This window comes from Equus caballus, chromosome 6, assembly GCF_041296265.1.
Source record: "Equus caballus isolate H_3958 breed thoroughbred chromosome 6, TB-T2T, whole genome shotgun sequence".
Taxonomy (NCBI): Eukaryota; Metazoa; Chordata; class Mammalia; order Perissodactyla; family Equidae; genus Equus; species Equus caballus.
Window position 1 is genome coordinate 17,641,167 of NC_091689.1, and position 15,400 is coordinate 17,656,566.

Consider the following 15,400-nt stretch of genomic DNA (forward strand, 5'->3'; position numbering starts at 1 on the left):
TCAGTTCCCAGGCATGGACCTACAGCACTCATCAGTGACCAGGCTATGGTGGTGGGTCACATACAAAAAGAGGAGGATTTGCAACGGATGTTAGCTCATGGCAAATCTTCCTTAGCAAAAAAAGAAAAAAGAGAGAGAGCAAGAAGGGAATAATAACAGTACCCATCTCACAGTTATTGTGAGGATGAAATGACTACATATATATATATCTACATGTATATATACATAGTATATATATATATATATATATATATAGGGATACACACATACTGTATATATACATATTGGAGCAGTCCCTGGCATATATTGAATACTGGATTTTTGGTAACTAGTGTATATCAGGTTATCAGGTTAAAGTAGTTCCATTTTATTATTAGTTTTCTAAGAGTTTCTATTCATAAATAGGTGTTAAAATTATTTAAAATAATTTTTCTACACTTTTGAGATGATCATTTTTTTTCTTGTTATCTGTTAATAGAGTGAATGATATTAATACATCTTCCAAAGTTACTCCATCCTCGGATCATCCTGGGATCCTGAAGGATGTCTTTAGTAGTTCAGAATCTCATCACATAAATCAGGTCCATGTGTGGGTGGGGATCCTCAGGTGTAATGCTTAAGTACTGCTTCTCAAGGATGGTCCCTCTGGATCTGAAGCCTGTGAATGAGACAAGTTTTCTGCTCCTCTCCCACCCAATACGGAAAGGCATGAGAGAGCCACTGTATACCCTTCTCTTAAAACAGTGGGGAAATGGGAGCCCCCACTGGAGTCACTGGTCCATAAAAATTCTGAAATCCAGCAAGGCATAGGTTATTAGTTCTTGATGAGAGCTCAAGGCCTAGCACTAGATTCTTCACGGCTCTTGGCTCCGCCTCTGCACCCTTGGCTCCATCCTCTGAGTCATCCTTTCTTTTTGGCAAAAGGTAGTCCGTGTTTGCAGGCATAGTTTTCTCAGCCTGCTTCCTGCTTGTAGAATTTTGGGGGTCCAGAGTCGTCTTTTCCTCTTGTACTGCCTCTGACCCTTTCAGTTCCAGCTGGCAGGTAGTGTTTCCTCTGATATAATTCTCTTAAAAACTTCACGTGTTGTCTGTTATTCTTATTGAGGTTCAGTCCATTAGACAAAACCACACCTACGCATCTTTTTTTTTAAAAGATTTTATTTTTTTCCTTTTTCTCACCAAAGCCCCCCAGTACATAGTTGTATATTCTTCGTTGTGGGTCCTTCTAGTTGTGGCATGTGGGAAGCTGCCTCAGCGTGGTTTGATGAGCAGTGCCATGTCCGCGCCCAGGATTCGAACCGACGAAACACTGGGCCGCCTGCAGCAGAGTGTGCGAACTTAACCACTCGGCCACGGGGCCAGCCCCGTACACATCTTTTTGAGATAAGCTCTTCTCTACCTTGGGTTTCTGCCCTTGACTCCTGAGTGACCATACCCTTAAGCTTCTTGGAAGTTCTAAAATTTGACTGAGTGGTTCTTAACAAAGCATTTTACAGCGTACTCTCCACACCATCTTTATACCATGTTTTCCTGACATTGTGCTGGATTTGATCTTTGCCTGGGAGTTGTTTCTTTTCTTTTCTTTTTTGGTGAGGAAGATTGTCCCTAAGCGAACCTCTGTGCCCACCTTCCTCTATTTTGTATGTGGGATGCCTCCACAGCATAGCTTGATGACCAGTGTGTAGGTCTGCACCCAAGATCCAAACCCACAAACCCCAGGCCGCCAAAGCAGAGCATGTGAACTTAACCACTGCACCACTAGGCCAGCCCCTCATTTCTTAATTTTGGCATTGTTTGCCATGTGAAGAGGCAGAGAATATTCAAAACTGGCAAATCCTGGCTTCTTTTTAAGAGACCTTCCTTTAGCTTATGTTTTTCCACTCATGCTTTACTTTAAGCAGCAAGAAGAAATCAGGCAGCACGTTCAACACTCTGCTTGGAAATCTCCTTAACTAAATCACACACCTGCCCGCTGGGTGTATTTCCTACTTTCATAGTACAGTAGGCAATAATGTTGCTAAACTTTCTGCTGCTATATAACAAGGATCCCCTTTTTTCCAGTTTTTTCTCCCTTTCCCCCAGTTTTTAGGAATATTTTTCTCACTTTTCTTTAAGCCCTCACCTTCGTAAAGCCTCCTGGGAGCCTGTCAGGCTTCTATGGCAGGTATTTATTTACTTATTATACTATTCATTGAGGGCTCTTCAGACTCACACTAGCACCCTCCTCACACTCATTCAGATTTCCACGTACTTTCCAATTTCAAAGCCCCTCCCATGTGTTAGGTTTCCATTATGGCACCACAACCCTTGAAGGTACTCAAACTCTTATTATCTGTTGTTATGTAACACATTACCCCCAAACTTAATGGCTAAAACAATAAAAAATGTTTGTTAACTCAAAGAGTTTCTCTGGATGTGGAATTTGGGAGCAACTTAGCCAAGTTCTTGTGACTCAGGGTCTCACGTGGTGTTGCATGGAGCCCCGTCATCTGAAGGCCAGACTGGGGCTGGAGGACCCAGCTCCGCAACGGCTCATACACATGGCCGACAAGTCAGTCGTGGTTTTGTGCAGCAGGTTTCAATTTCTTTCCCCATGGACCTCTCTATAGTGCTGCTGAGTATTGTTACAACATGCCAGTTGGCTTTTCCCAGAGTGAGTGATCCAAGAGAGCAAGACAGAAGCCCCAATGTCTTTTATGACCTAGCCTTGGAATATTTCTGCAGCATCCTATTGGTTACAGGAGTCAGCCCTAATTCAGTGTGGGATGGGAACACACAGGAGCATGAATCCAGGAGGAAAGAATCAGGAGCCATCTTGGAGGCTGGCTGCCTCATAGTCCAACATGAAGGCAGTGATTTTACTTTTTAAAATAGAGTTTAACATTTTTTCCCCTTTATTTCAAAAAGCAATAAATGTTGTTTACATAAAAAACAGAAACAAGCAAAAGCTTTTTTCTAAATACCCCAATATTTGTAAACCTTGAAACTATCATGTTACCTACCTTAGATGTATATGTTCTTTTATAATTTTTACATTTTAAAGATTTTATTGGTAGAGACTTCCTGAAGTACATCTGAGCATGCTTTGAGTGTGTATTCCTGGCATTTAAAAATGTTCAAACAGCTCCAATTGTATTAAGGGATTTTTATTCTAAGGCTTTTTTTTTTTTCTTTCAAGAAATAAGCACTTCTGCTGCTGCTGCTGCTGCTGGGGGACTAGGCGTTCTCCATAATACCTACCCTTTAAGGTTGGGTTTTTGACAGGGGTATTTTTCCCCCAAAGAAGATTCTTGGACTTTAAAAGTGTTTTGAATTGGAAGCACTTGGACTTTAGAAGCAACCAAAACCCTGAATGCCTCTAGAAAGCTGGATTAACCAGTTTTGGAGAGAAATCTTATACAGCTGGCTCTTCCAAGTTAGCACAACTGGAGCTTTTACATAAACATAGCCCATGCCTTCCATCCATTCTAAAATCAGAGATCCATCAACCTCTAGCATCACAGTTCTGCTGGCTTGTGCAGGGGCCCGGTGCTCTTGACAGCTCCATCCCACTTACTCCAGAAGGAATGAAGCTGGTCCCCAAATCTTGGATGTTTAGTCCCCTGTAGAGAGTACACACTATCTCTTCTAAGAGAAGTTCTTTGGAAAGCCTAGCTATGATGGTGCTTTCAGAGTCAGAAGGGAAAAAATGAGCTTCAAGAAACTGAGAAAGTCCCCAGATTTGGGGCGACTGGAGTCCACAGGCATGCTCCATCATCACCCCTTTTGCCTGTCTGATAGAAGGAGGTAGCCTTCTTTCCTTCCTTCCTTCCTTCCTGATTTTAAAAAATTACACTAGTAATACAGGTTTATTGTGGAAAGATTAGAAAATACAGATAAGCTAAAGGAAGAAAATGAAAGTTACTGCCCAGATTTAACCACCCTTAAAATTTGAATATGTATCCTTCCAAACTTGTTTTCCTGTTTATTAGCCATTTCTTGGTTATTCAGGGAGCTAGGGTAAAACAAACAAACAAACTTTGGTTTTTTTCCTACATTGAACATGTTTAGATAGACCATTACATTGGTTGATTCTTTGTGAATTATTTCCTAGTTTGGAAATAACTGAAAAGATATGAAAAATATTAAGCAAAAGTTAACACACTTTTCATGAACTATTTATCTGTTTTTCTTTTTGCCTCTTCCTATTTTTTTCTATTATGTAAAGACTGGGAGGAAAGAAGGTAAAGAGGAAGAAAGAAAGTTTGGTAGAGAAACAATGTATCACAATAAGAGAACAAAAATCAACTAAAATTAAGAGATATTAATGTGTTTCACATCAATCTGGGGAGAGGAGAGGGTGGTAGAAAAACCACATGGACCAGCGTCTTTGCCCAGTTGGGGAGATTGGGAGGATGAGGATGAGGGTGACACCGAGACTAGTTAAGTCGATTTTCTGGACTGGAATTTGGTGTAGTCTGTCACTGTGTTACACAGTCAGTGTCCCTAGGAGATTCTGATCTCAAGGCAGCGACAGCAATTGAAAACAAATGCCTGCCATCGGTCCCAAAGGCAGCTCGGTGAGGGTAGGAATGACTCAGCATAATCTAACATCACTCCCAGGGGGAAAAATGTCCCAAAGCTTGTGTCTTACTGATAATGATCATAGTTTTTATGTGACTGTGCATGATAACCATGTTGATCTGTTGGTGTCTTTGAATTACAGTGCAAGTTGCCTTAATATTTGGCACGAGAATATTAGACTATGTCTTCAATTTATGTGAAGGTAAATTTGACTTCCTTGAGCGGCTCTCAGACAATTTGCTCCTGAGTATCATTTCTTATCTGGATCTTGAAGATATTTCCAGGCTTTCTCAAACGTCACACAGATTTGCAAAGGTAACAGTCAAGTATTTTGAACCTTTAAAGAATTTTCCCTGCGCTTTCTCAAAGTTGTTTCTTTCTTCTTTTTAAATATAGTGGTGGTTTATTATTTGCATTTATTTCAGCAAGCATGTGTTAAATACTTACTTTATGACAGGCACCATCCTAGGCATGGAAGCAGCAGAGATGAAAAGATATTACTCCTGCCCTCAAGAAACTTACAGTCTAATAGGAGAGATCCATATGGATCCAAATCGTTACAATACAGTGTGATCCATTCAACAAGGGATGTGTGTACAAGGTACAAAGACAGGGCAAAGTGATTTCCTCTGCCTAGCTTTACAGAAGTGGGTTACTTTATTTAGGTTTTGAAGGGGAAGACAGGAGTTTGCCAGGTGGTCTGGAAGACAAAAGGCATTGTAGGTCAAGGGACATTGTAGGTCAAGGGGCATTCTAGGTCAAGGCAACAGCTCAGGCAGAGGCATGGCAACAGAAGAGAATAAGGCAGGTAGTGATTACCCCCCACCCATTTTCATTTCTTCCAATAAAAAGCCTTTTGCAGAATGATCTATTTCCAAATATGGGTGATTTTGAGGCGCTGTTCATCATAGTGCCCCATCTTATCCCATGCCCTAAGCTGACCAAATGGACTCTCTTTCACTGCTTTGAATCCTCAACAGAATAACGCAAGAATGGAAAACACAATTGGAGCTAACTGTAACCAACATTAGGGCCTTGATGCAACCATTGTTAGTTCCTCTCCCTGGATTCGGGAAGGTGCCCTGGTTCCTGCCCCTTCAGCTATTCCTTCAATTCTAGAGCCCTGTCTTCCTCCAACACACACATTATCCTTCCATTAAAGCCCTTTTGACTTAAGTTAATCAGAGCTGGAGTCTGTTGCTTGCAACCGAAGAACCCTAACTCAGTATTTAGCTGTAATGTACTGGGGCAATGTCCATTTATAAAAGAACATGCGACATTTGCCAAGATGATTCAAATCATAATCTCAGTATCTAAAAAGTCAACATTTTTTCACAATAATGCAATAAAATTTCTTTCTTTTATTTTTCCCCCAAAGATTGACACCTGAGCTAACATCTGCTGCCAATCTTCTTTTTCTTTTTTTTCCTTCTTCTCCCCAAAACCCCCTAGTACATAGTTGTATATTCTAGTTGTAGGTTCCTCTGATTGTGCTAAGTGAAACCCTGGGCCGCTCAAGTGGAGCGCATGAATTTAACCACTTGGCCATGGGGCTGGCCCCCTGCAATAAAATGTCTTGATTTCTACATATTAATTTTGAGTAATAGAGTCTATTTATTTTTTGGTGAGGAAGACTGTTCCTGAGCTAACATCTGTGCCAATCTTCCTCTATTTTGTATGTGGGATGCCTCCTTAGCATGGCTTGGTGAGTGGTGTGTAGGTCCACACCTGGGATCCAAACCCATGAACCCTGGGCTGCCAAAGCAGCATGTGCAGACTTAACCACTATGACACCTGGCTGGCCTGTTAATATATCCCTTTAGGGTATAAAAACATATATATTTTGGGGCCGGCTCAGTGGCGCAGCGGTTAAGTTCGAACGTTCCGCTTTGGCGGCCCAGGGTTCACCAGTTCGGATCCCGGGTGTGGACATGGCACCGCTTGACATGCCATGCTGTGGCAGACATCCCACATATAAAGTAGAGGAAGATGGGCACAGATGTTAGCTCAGGGCCAGTCTTCCTCGGTAAAAAGAGGAGGATTGGTGGCAGATGTTAGCTCAGGGCTAATCTTCCTCAAACCACTCCCCGCAATATATATTTTTTTACTTAATTTTTCCCCCCTAAAAATGGAGGGCCAGAAACAAGTATTATGAGTAATCATTATATATTTTTCGCCAGTAAAAAAATGTATTAAAGTTAAGATTTTGTACCTGCTGCTGATAAGAAGCTGTTTTAAGTAAATAAATATACTAGTGGGGATCTATTAAAAGCTTCTGCTGGGGCCTGGGTTGGTTCCTGAAAGGAAATGGAAGGAGTCGATAGGAAAAGGCAGCTACTGCAGCGTCTTGTGGCATTTATTCCTTACATTGAGCAACTGTCTTCTCTCCAGATTTTGTTCATTTCCACTGTCTATTACTCTCCTTCGCAATGTCCTGCCATTATTTTAGTGCAGTCTTGAAAATATCCTCCATCACTTACCCAGTGCTCTAAAGTCAGGCTTTTCTAGATTGCTGATCTCTGTCCTCAGTATCCTTGCCAAGCAGAATTGTTAGAAGATGCAACATGGTCCAAGGCTGCTGCTTTTTTCTATGTAATATTAACCATTCATTTCTTTTTCTTTTAAATTTTTTTAAAGATTTTTATTTTTTTAATTTTTCCTTTTTCTCCCAAAGTCCCCCAGTACATAGCTGTGTATTTTTTTATTTGTGGGTCCTTCTAGTTGTGTCATGTGGGATGCCTCCTCAGCATGGCTTGATGAGCGGTGCCATGTCCGCGCCCAGGATCCGAACCGAGGAAACCCTGGGCCACCGAAGCGGAGTGTGTGAACTTAACCACTCGGCCACGGGGCTGGCCCCCATTTCTTTTTTTAATCTAAATTTTACCTATGTTCCACTTACCTGTTTTTTTCCTTCATTAATAAACTATTTTCATTTACCTGTTTTGTCCTGTCATTTATTAAATTATTTTATTAACAAAAAGAAAAGCTTCCATTTCAAACTTCTGGGGACAAATTTATTAGCAAATTATTTGTGTCCATGTCCAGCCCTTTGCCCTCATCTCAGGGAGGGGGGTGTTCCTCTCCTATTCAAGGCCAGTGCCACCTGCCACCTGGCTCCAAGGTCTAACCTGAGGGACTTCAGTCTGTCACTGTCTCCTTTCTCCTTCACTTTGTTGTTATTGTTTTTAACTTTTTATGTATAAATAATTTGAGATTTATAAAGTGTTGCGAAGAGAATACAGAGAGTGTGCATATACCCTTCAGCTGGGTCCCTGAATGGGAACATCTTACATAATTTGGGACATTTATCAAAAGTAAGCAACTAGGGGCCGGCCCCGTGGCCGAGTGGTTAAGTTCGCACACTCCACTTCGGTGGCCCAGGGTATTGCTGGTTTGGATGCTGGGCAAGGACATGGCACCGCTTGTCAGGCCACGCTGAGGTGGCACCCTATATACCACAACTAGAAGGACCCACAACTAAAAATATACAACTATGCACTGGGGGGCTTTGGGGAGAAGAAGAAGAAGAAAAAAAAATAAACAGAAGATTGGCAACAGATGTTAGCTCAGGTGCCAATCTTAAAAAAAAAAAAAGCAGCTAGTATTGGTGCAATACCATTAATTAAACCACAGACTTTATTCATATTTCATCAGGTTTTCCACTCCACATCCTTTTGCTGTTTCAGGATCCATTTGGGGTACTACATTGCATTTAGTCCCAATTGTGAAATCTATCTTTCAATTATTTTTTTCCTCTCAGTACATTGACTTTCTCAACTCAGTCTCTTCCTTCAAAAACCAAACACTCTTGACTTTATTCTTACCCAATCTCTTTCCTTACCTGCTTGAAAATAAATGGTTTACACCACAGTTCACACTCAGCAAGCCAGCATCATCAATGGAAGTGAGAGTTTATAATCCATGAGGAAATGGGGACAGTGAGGGTGAGATGAAGAGTTTGTCATCAGGCTAAGTTTATTCCATATAAATGACCATCTTTTATCAGAGATTAAGCCTTCCTATTTGAGGTAGGATTAAAATGCCCCTCCTTTTATGAAATGTTGGTATTAAAACATGATAATTTTAACAAATTATCCTTACTTGGCAAATTAAAAAGTCAGCAATCTTATTTTGGTTCTGAATTTTCATTGTGTTTGATTTCTAAAAATTTCACTGGTCTTACGACCTCCAAAATTCCAAGAGTCACTGGCCTTCTGTCAGTCCACACCTCCTCTCCCATCGCCCCTGTGTCCATGCCTCCCAGTTATCCCTGACCTCGTTTACAGGATCCTATTGGTTGTCGCATCTAAAGGACAAGGCCTTCCACTTCCTGCCCCGTCTCTGCTCCCAGGATCCTCTGAGGGTTTTCTCCTGGCTGCCTCTTCGTTGGTTTATTGGCTGCTCTGCCACATGGGCTGTGGGTGGCCTTTCTAAAATGCACTCTGGTCCTGTCACTGCCCTGCTCAGTGATCCTTAATGACTTCCTGTCATTTTCAGAATGAGATCCAGAGTCTTAGCTGGCACATCAGGCCCCCGTGCCCTGGCCCCTCCTCCCACCCGCCCGCAGGCCCGGCCTGTATACCAGTCACAGCTCTCCTGCGTGCTGGGCTCTCTTGTGCCTTTTGGCCTTTGCTTATGCTGATCCCTTTTTGAAGAATGCCCTTCCTTCCGACCCACCACTCTTAACTCCCAAACACCTCTGATTTGGGTTTTGTGCTAGCCTGCTTTACCTCACTTGATTGTGGCGAATGATGACTTGTCATCTCCCCACCAAGCTCCAGGGCTAGGAGTGTGTCACTTTGTATCCCCACTTTGACAGAATGCCTAGCCTGAGTCAGCTCCCAGGACATAGTAAATTGAATGTTTAAATAAAGAGGGGCTGTATCAATTTTATGTTTTTTAAAAAGAGAATCAATTTGCATTACAATAACCAGGTTAGAAATTTTTAAAAATTGTATATCTTTGTTTATATAGTAAAAAATAATCCTCCCTCCCATTTCTGACCCTGAGTCTCTACTTCTCATGTCCAGTGGCCATCACATTGCCAGGGTTCCGTATGTCCTTCAAGAGATGTTCTCTGCACATATAAGTGTCCACGTGTGTGATCTGTGAGGATGTATACATGTACACACACCCTTTTAAAAAGCATTTGGTAGCATGTTATATATTGTTCTTTCACTGGGATTTTTCTACTTCGCAATGTATTTCGAAGACTTTTTCATGCCAGTCCCTATAAATCTTCTTCAATTTGGAAAAGTGTTCTAGGTTATTATGGTACAGACAAATCATAATTTTTTAACCAGGTCCTTATCGATAGGCATGTGGGCTCTTTACCCTCTGCTATTAGTAAATAATGCTGCACACTTCTTTGTGCACGACATGCATGTTCATCTGCAGAAAAAAATACAATAAATGTAATTTAAAATAATCAAATAAATCTATAGAATTATGCAAGATACAGGTAGTAGACAGGGGCAATGACGTGTGCCCCATGAGTCTGGAAAAAAGGAAGTGTGTACTCTGGGAAATCGGCCATAACAACATTTACGGTATGTCCGGCAATGCAGCCAGCACTCTAATTACATTATTTCGCTTAGTTTTCAAAAAACCTTACAGTGTAGGTACTATTTATTATCCTTATTTGATAGATAAGGAAGCTAAGAATCAGCAAGGTTAACTGACCCGCCCAGGGTCCCACAGCCAGTGAGGGTAGAACTGAGTCCCCCAGGGTTCCGACTGCGGGGCCTGTGGGTGGACCAGTGTCAGGTACTTTCCACTGTGTGCGGTCAGTGAGTCATCACTGAGCCCCAGCCGTGGGCCAGACACTGTGTTGGGAGCTGGGGACTTGAAGGTGGAAAGAGTCCCATGGTCCCTGCTTTCAAGGAGCTTACACTCTCGTGTGAGGGAGAGCGGCGGTCCACGATGAACTCTGCAAAGAGTTGTTCTGTGACAGCCGTGATGAGCGCTCGGGGAACAGGCACGGCGTGCTGTGAGAGATGTAACCTGCCAGGTTGAGAGTGGGAAGCGCCTCCTCTAGGCAGAGGGAGCAGCATGGCCAAAGACCCTGAAGAGTGAAGAACAGAAATGAGGCCGGTGCTGCTAGAGCAGAGGGATGGAAGATGGAATGGCTTGAAATGAAACTGGAGAGTCTGTGTGTGTGTGTGTGTGTGTCTGTGTGTGTGTGTGTGGTAGGGGAGATTGCAGATGTCCAGGGATGTGGTCAGGTGCTGTTTTAATGGGTCCTATCGAAAGTGAGAGCTGCAAGGTCACCTTTATGAGACAGAAAGGTTCCTAAGGCCAGGCCTGACTCCACAGTAATGGAGACACAGTGTGTGGACTCTGGGGTGGAAGGGGGCCCTAGCCTGGGAGAGCCCATGGTGCCATCCCATGGTGGAGGATGGAAGTTTCCACTTACCAAACTTCATGCCACCAGCGATCGGGACCTTCCAGCAGCCTGCTCTGGCTCTGATTCCATGTTCACCAAGCTATGGAGCCTCCATGGATGAGCTCCTGCAGGTCTGGTGGGCTGGATGGTTGTGATTCTCAGGGTAAACCAACAAAGAGGATCCTCTGGTAGCCTGGCTGCCATGAGCACACCCCTGGAAGCTGAATGCAGTGTCACGTTGTACTGGAAAGTCAGAGCGAGGGCCAGCCCTGGGACTGTGATAAACACGCTAAGGGAATGCTGCATGTGGGAACCTGCCTGGGGGCCTGCTGGCTTGCGCCTGGTGGCCCCAGGCCTCAATGCTGTCTTTTTCCTGTAAACTGCGGCAGAGGAGACCTGAAGAAACCTCCACTGCAGCTGGATGAGAAGGCTGTGGCCCAGACGGGGGAGGGACGATCATGACTGGTATATAAACATAGTCATCTTGGTCGTGACGCAGGAAAAAGCTCAGGAACCCACTGAGGAAGAAAATCTCTGTCACATTTTGACTGTGGAGAAACAAACTTTTCCTCATGTCCCCAAATTCCCTGTGACCAGGTCTGGCCTAGTGGGCGAGGCACCTAGGGAGCAGGTGACAATAGACATGCCGGGCCTGGGCCCTGAGCGTCTGATTTGGTCGGTCTGAGGTGGTCCCAGCATCTGTGCTCTTAGAGTGTTTTCTTGTGTTTACAGCAACCCAATTGTAAGAGTCCAGTCCAGAATTTGAAAGTTGATATTAAAATTGTACAGACAAAAGACCGCAAGAGATTCTAAAAGTCTGGACGCTTGGGTGGGTGGGGCAGGGGTCGGATCGGGGCGGGGGGGGTGTTCCTATCTTCACTGTGTACAGGCTGTGTGGGGTGTTTAAATCGGACGAGGACGGAGAGCTGGGTTCTGTTCGTAGGTCAGCCACACCCCACCGTGAGCCTTGGGCAGCACCTTTATCCTCTCTGAGCCTTAATTTCCCCATTTGTAAAAGGAGAGGTTTTGAGCAGATAAGCCATGCCATCCCCTTCGACTTCTACGAGAGCTTCTGTAGGCTAAGTTCATGCACCACCACCAGGGGGAGCTAAGTCCATGATTAGCTGTGCTTCGGATCAAAGTATGTAACCAAACAGTGGTCAGGACGGGTACCTTGTGTGTTTCAACCTGGCATCTACCTAGAAAAGAGGCCCAGGGTTTGAGAATCTTAGATGGGGGTATTTTGTAGACCAATTTATAATGTAAAATAAAATTGTAAATATTTCCAGTATAAAATAGGATAAGTTACACTGGTGGAAATTTCAGCTGTCTTTTGAGAATTCTTTCCTCCCCCCCCCCACCCCAAACTTCATGATTTTCCTCCATAATGTCTCTTATATAAGACCCACTGATATCCTGATACCACTGATACCCTGTTGCTCAGGGGGACATCTGGGATGGGCCTTCCCTACAATACTGTGCCCTATGAGAGTATGAGTGGGTTTGGTTCTCTTCAGTCTGGTCTCTATGATCTGGAGGGATAAGACATTCTCGGATGGTCAGAATGGTAATTGATACAAGGTTTTGTTTGAATTCAACTTAAGTTTGGGTGTTTTAGTTTCATTCTACCATTAACACAGAGCATATTATAATTATTTAATTGTGACTCTGTCTTCTTCAGTATTCTCTTGGTATTCCCTATTTCTGGCAAATATAGGTTCTGAAGAAATATCTGCATAGATGGATAGAGGATGGCTAGATGGTTGGTCCTTCCGGCCCTTAAATTTGTCTAAATGACTAATTGGAAAGAGAAAGTACATTTTCTCTGGTCTTAAATTCTGTGAACATGAATTCAGTAGTCACATTATTCAGTTGTCCACAATGGTGTGGTTCCTCGATATCCCCGTATTCCTATTTGACTTCTGATTTCCCCATCCTGTGAACTGATGGTCTTTCCTGGCCTCCCTGGACCCAAGCTGTGGCCACTTAACTATCCAGTAGTACCTAACTGCCTGTGGGGTCTTTCTTTCTGGTGTCTTCTGAGAACTAGGTGAGTTAGTAAGATGCTCTGTCTCCCTTCCCTGCTCATTAATTACATATGTTCCATGAGCTTTACATATATTATCCGAAATCCACACTAAAAGTTGAGTATCATTTCCATGTAATCATAGTAACTCCATTTATTGATGCCTGCTCTGTGCTAAGCCTGAATGTACAAAATCCAACACAATCTTCCTAACAGTCCCGCGAGATAGATGGGTAGAGACTATCTCGTCCTGATTTTTATAGAGGGACCAGAAGCTCAGATAAAGTATATAGAGAGTGAGCGGTAGAGCCAGGTACTGTGCCTGGGCAGTCTTAGTCCATAGCTGATGTTCTTAAATCACTTTATTCTGTTTCTCAGATGACCAACACACGATCGCATGTGGAGACAGGCTCAGAGCAATTAAGTAGAATGTCTAGGATTACGTAATTGTTAAGTGGCAGGGGCAGGATTCAAGTCAACTGTGTTTGCTGGTTAACTTATCTATCTTGGTACCTGAAGGCTATAAAGGCAAAGTTCTGTCTTTTATAAGACAGAGTTAAGTACGGGAATGTGTTTTTTCCCTCTGTGTACAGGAACTACAGCGGGTAGGTACCACGATCCCAGGCCTTCGCTTTCAAAGTATTTTCTTCCTCTGGCCACGTGGAAGCATCCATGAGCAGAAAGGTGGCAGTGGGGTTCTCACCCCCTTAGGACATGTCAGATTTTTTCAACCAGTCTATTTCAAAGTCTTTACTATCCTTACTGCTATCTATATAATTGTGATCACTTAGATTTCTTTTCCATGTATCTTTTAAATATTTGTCTATAAGTCATTTCCAATGACCAAGTTCACAACCATGGAACTTAAACTGACAGACGGGATAATGTCAGAAGACACTTGAGTCTATACCAGTTTATCATTTAACCGATGGCATTACATAAAGGCGATTCCATTTTGAATGAGTTTTACCATAAGAAGGACCCCGTCATTATCTTGTGAAGGACTCGAAGCTTGTAATCATCCTTAAATTGAAATTAGATATTATATATCAAATATACTAGAAAAATTCAAAAGCTTTCCACAATCGTGATGTCAGGATAGACGAATGTAGAGATTGCGGCTTGGGATCACAAACAACCCCAAGCCCCAGTGGCTTAACCCAGTAATAGCTGTTTTTTCATTCACAATTTATACCCGTTGTGGGTGAATGGGAGGCTCTGCTCCACGAAGTCCCTCAGGGACTCAGGTTCTTAGAGACTCCATCATCTTGTAACTGCACCTTCTGACCCGTGTGGTCTCCTTAGTCACTGTGGCAGGGAAGAGACAGCATAAGGTCCATGCACTATGTTTTGCTAACATCACTTCTGTTCATAGTCCTTTGGCCAGAACTAATTACACAGCCCCACCCAACTGCATGGAACAGGGAAAAGAGGCAGAACAGATGGAATGTTTGGTAGCACCACTCTCTCTGCTACAAACTAGATATTCGGAATAGAGCAATGAGTATATCAAGATTCATATATCTGAAGGTATCATCGTAATGGTATGTTTGCTCGAATACCTGCTTTAACATCTTCAATACGAGAAAAAAGAGGCCTTCGTCCTTTCATTTCTCCTCTTTTCTATGTTTCTTGGAACCATAGTTTTTGAACATGTCTCTTTGGTATTAAAAACCAACTCAGAGCCAAAGACTGCATTATGCTTATAAAATACCTTTTGTCTAAGGAACTGAGTTTCTTACCTTCTTTCGCCCTCCAAGATGTCTATTTCACACCCTCTTCTCTCTTCCAAAGTCTCTGACACCCTTCTGTCTTCCTCACTCCTAACTGATGTTGTATCTTCTTGTTTCACTGAGACCTGCAGTTATAAGAGAATTGCCTCATTGTCCCTTCTCCAGACCTGTCAGTGCCTCATCCTTCTCCCCAGTTACTCTGCGTTACTTCCCGTTACAGGTGGTAAATTCTCCTTGTTGTTATCCATGGCCACATTTCCACTTGTGGATTTCAACTACTCCCACCTGTTCAACAACTTTGCTCACCCAGTTATCTCCTTTTTATCCTGCACCGTTAATTTTGCCTCCTGTATTGGATTTTTCCATCAGCGCATGAACATAAATTTTTAAAAAAAATTGCCTCGACCTCCCCCTCCCCACTCTGCTCCTAAAGTAAAATCCCTCAAAAGAGTACTCTACTTACTACATCGACTTCCTCTTCTGTTCCTTTTTGAACTCACTCTAGCCTGGCATTCATCCCCACCATGCCACGAAATTGCTCTTGTCAAGGTTGCTATTGTATATCATCTTGCAAAATACACCAGTTTTTAGTTCCCGTCTTATTTGACTTTTCAGCAGCATTTGACACGTTTGATTACTCTCCAGATTTTCCTCCTTCTTCTTAGTCCCCCGTGCTGAAAGCTTAGTTCTGTT

General features: G+C 42.9%; 1 protein-coding gene across 2 annotated transcripts in view; it reads left to right on the forward strand.

Annotated features, from left to right (window-relative positions):
- The window catches only part of FBXO36 (F-box protein 36), an 86,002-nt gene that overhangs the window by 62,420 nt on the left and 8,182 nt on the right, over positions 1-15,400 (forward strand). For both annotated transcript variants that reach the window (XM_070270584.1, XM_070270585.1), the window contains one exon: positions 4,706-4,878. In XM_070270584.1, coding sequence (XP_070126685.1) covers positions 4,706-4,878 — 173 coding nt within the window. The remainder of the gene's footprint in view (positions 1-4,705; positions 4,879-15,400) is intronic.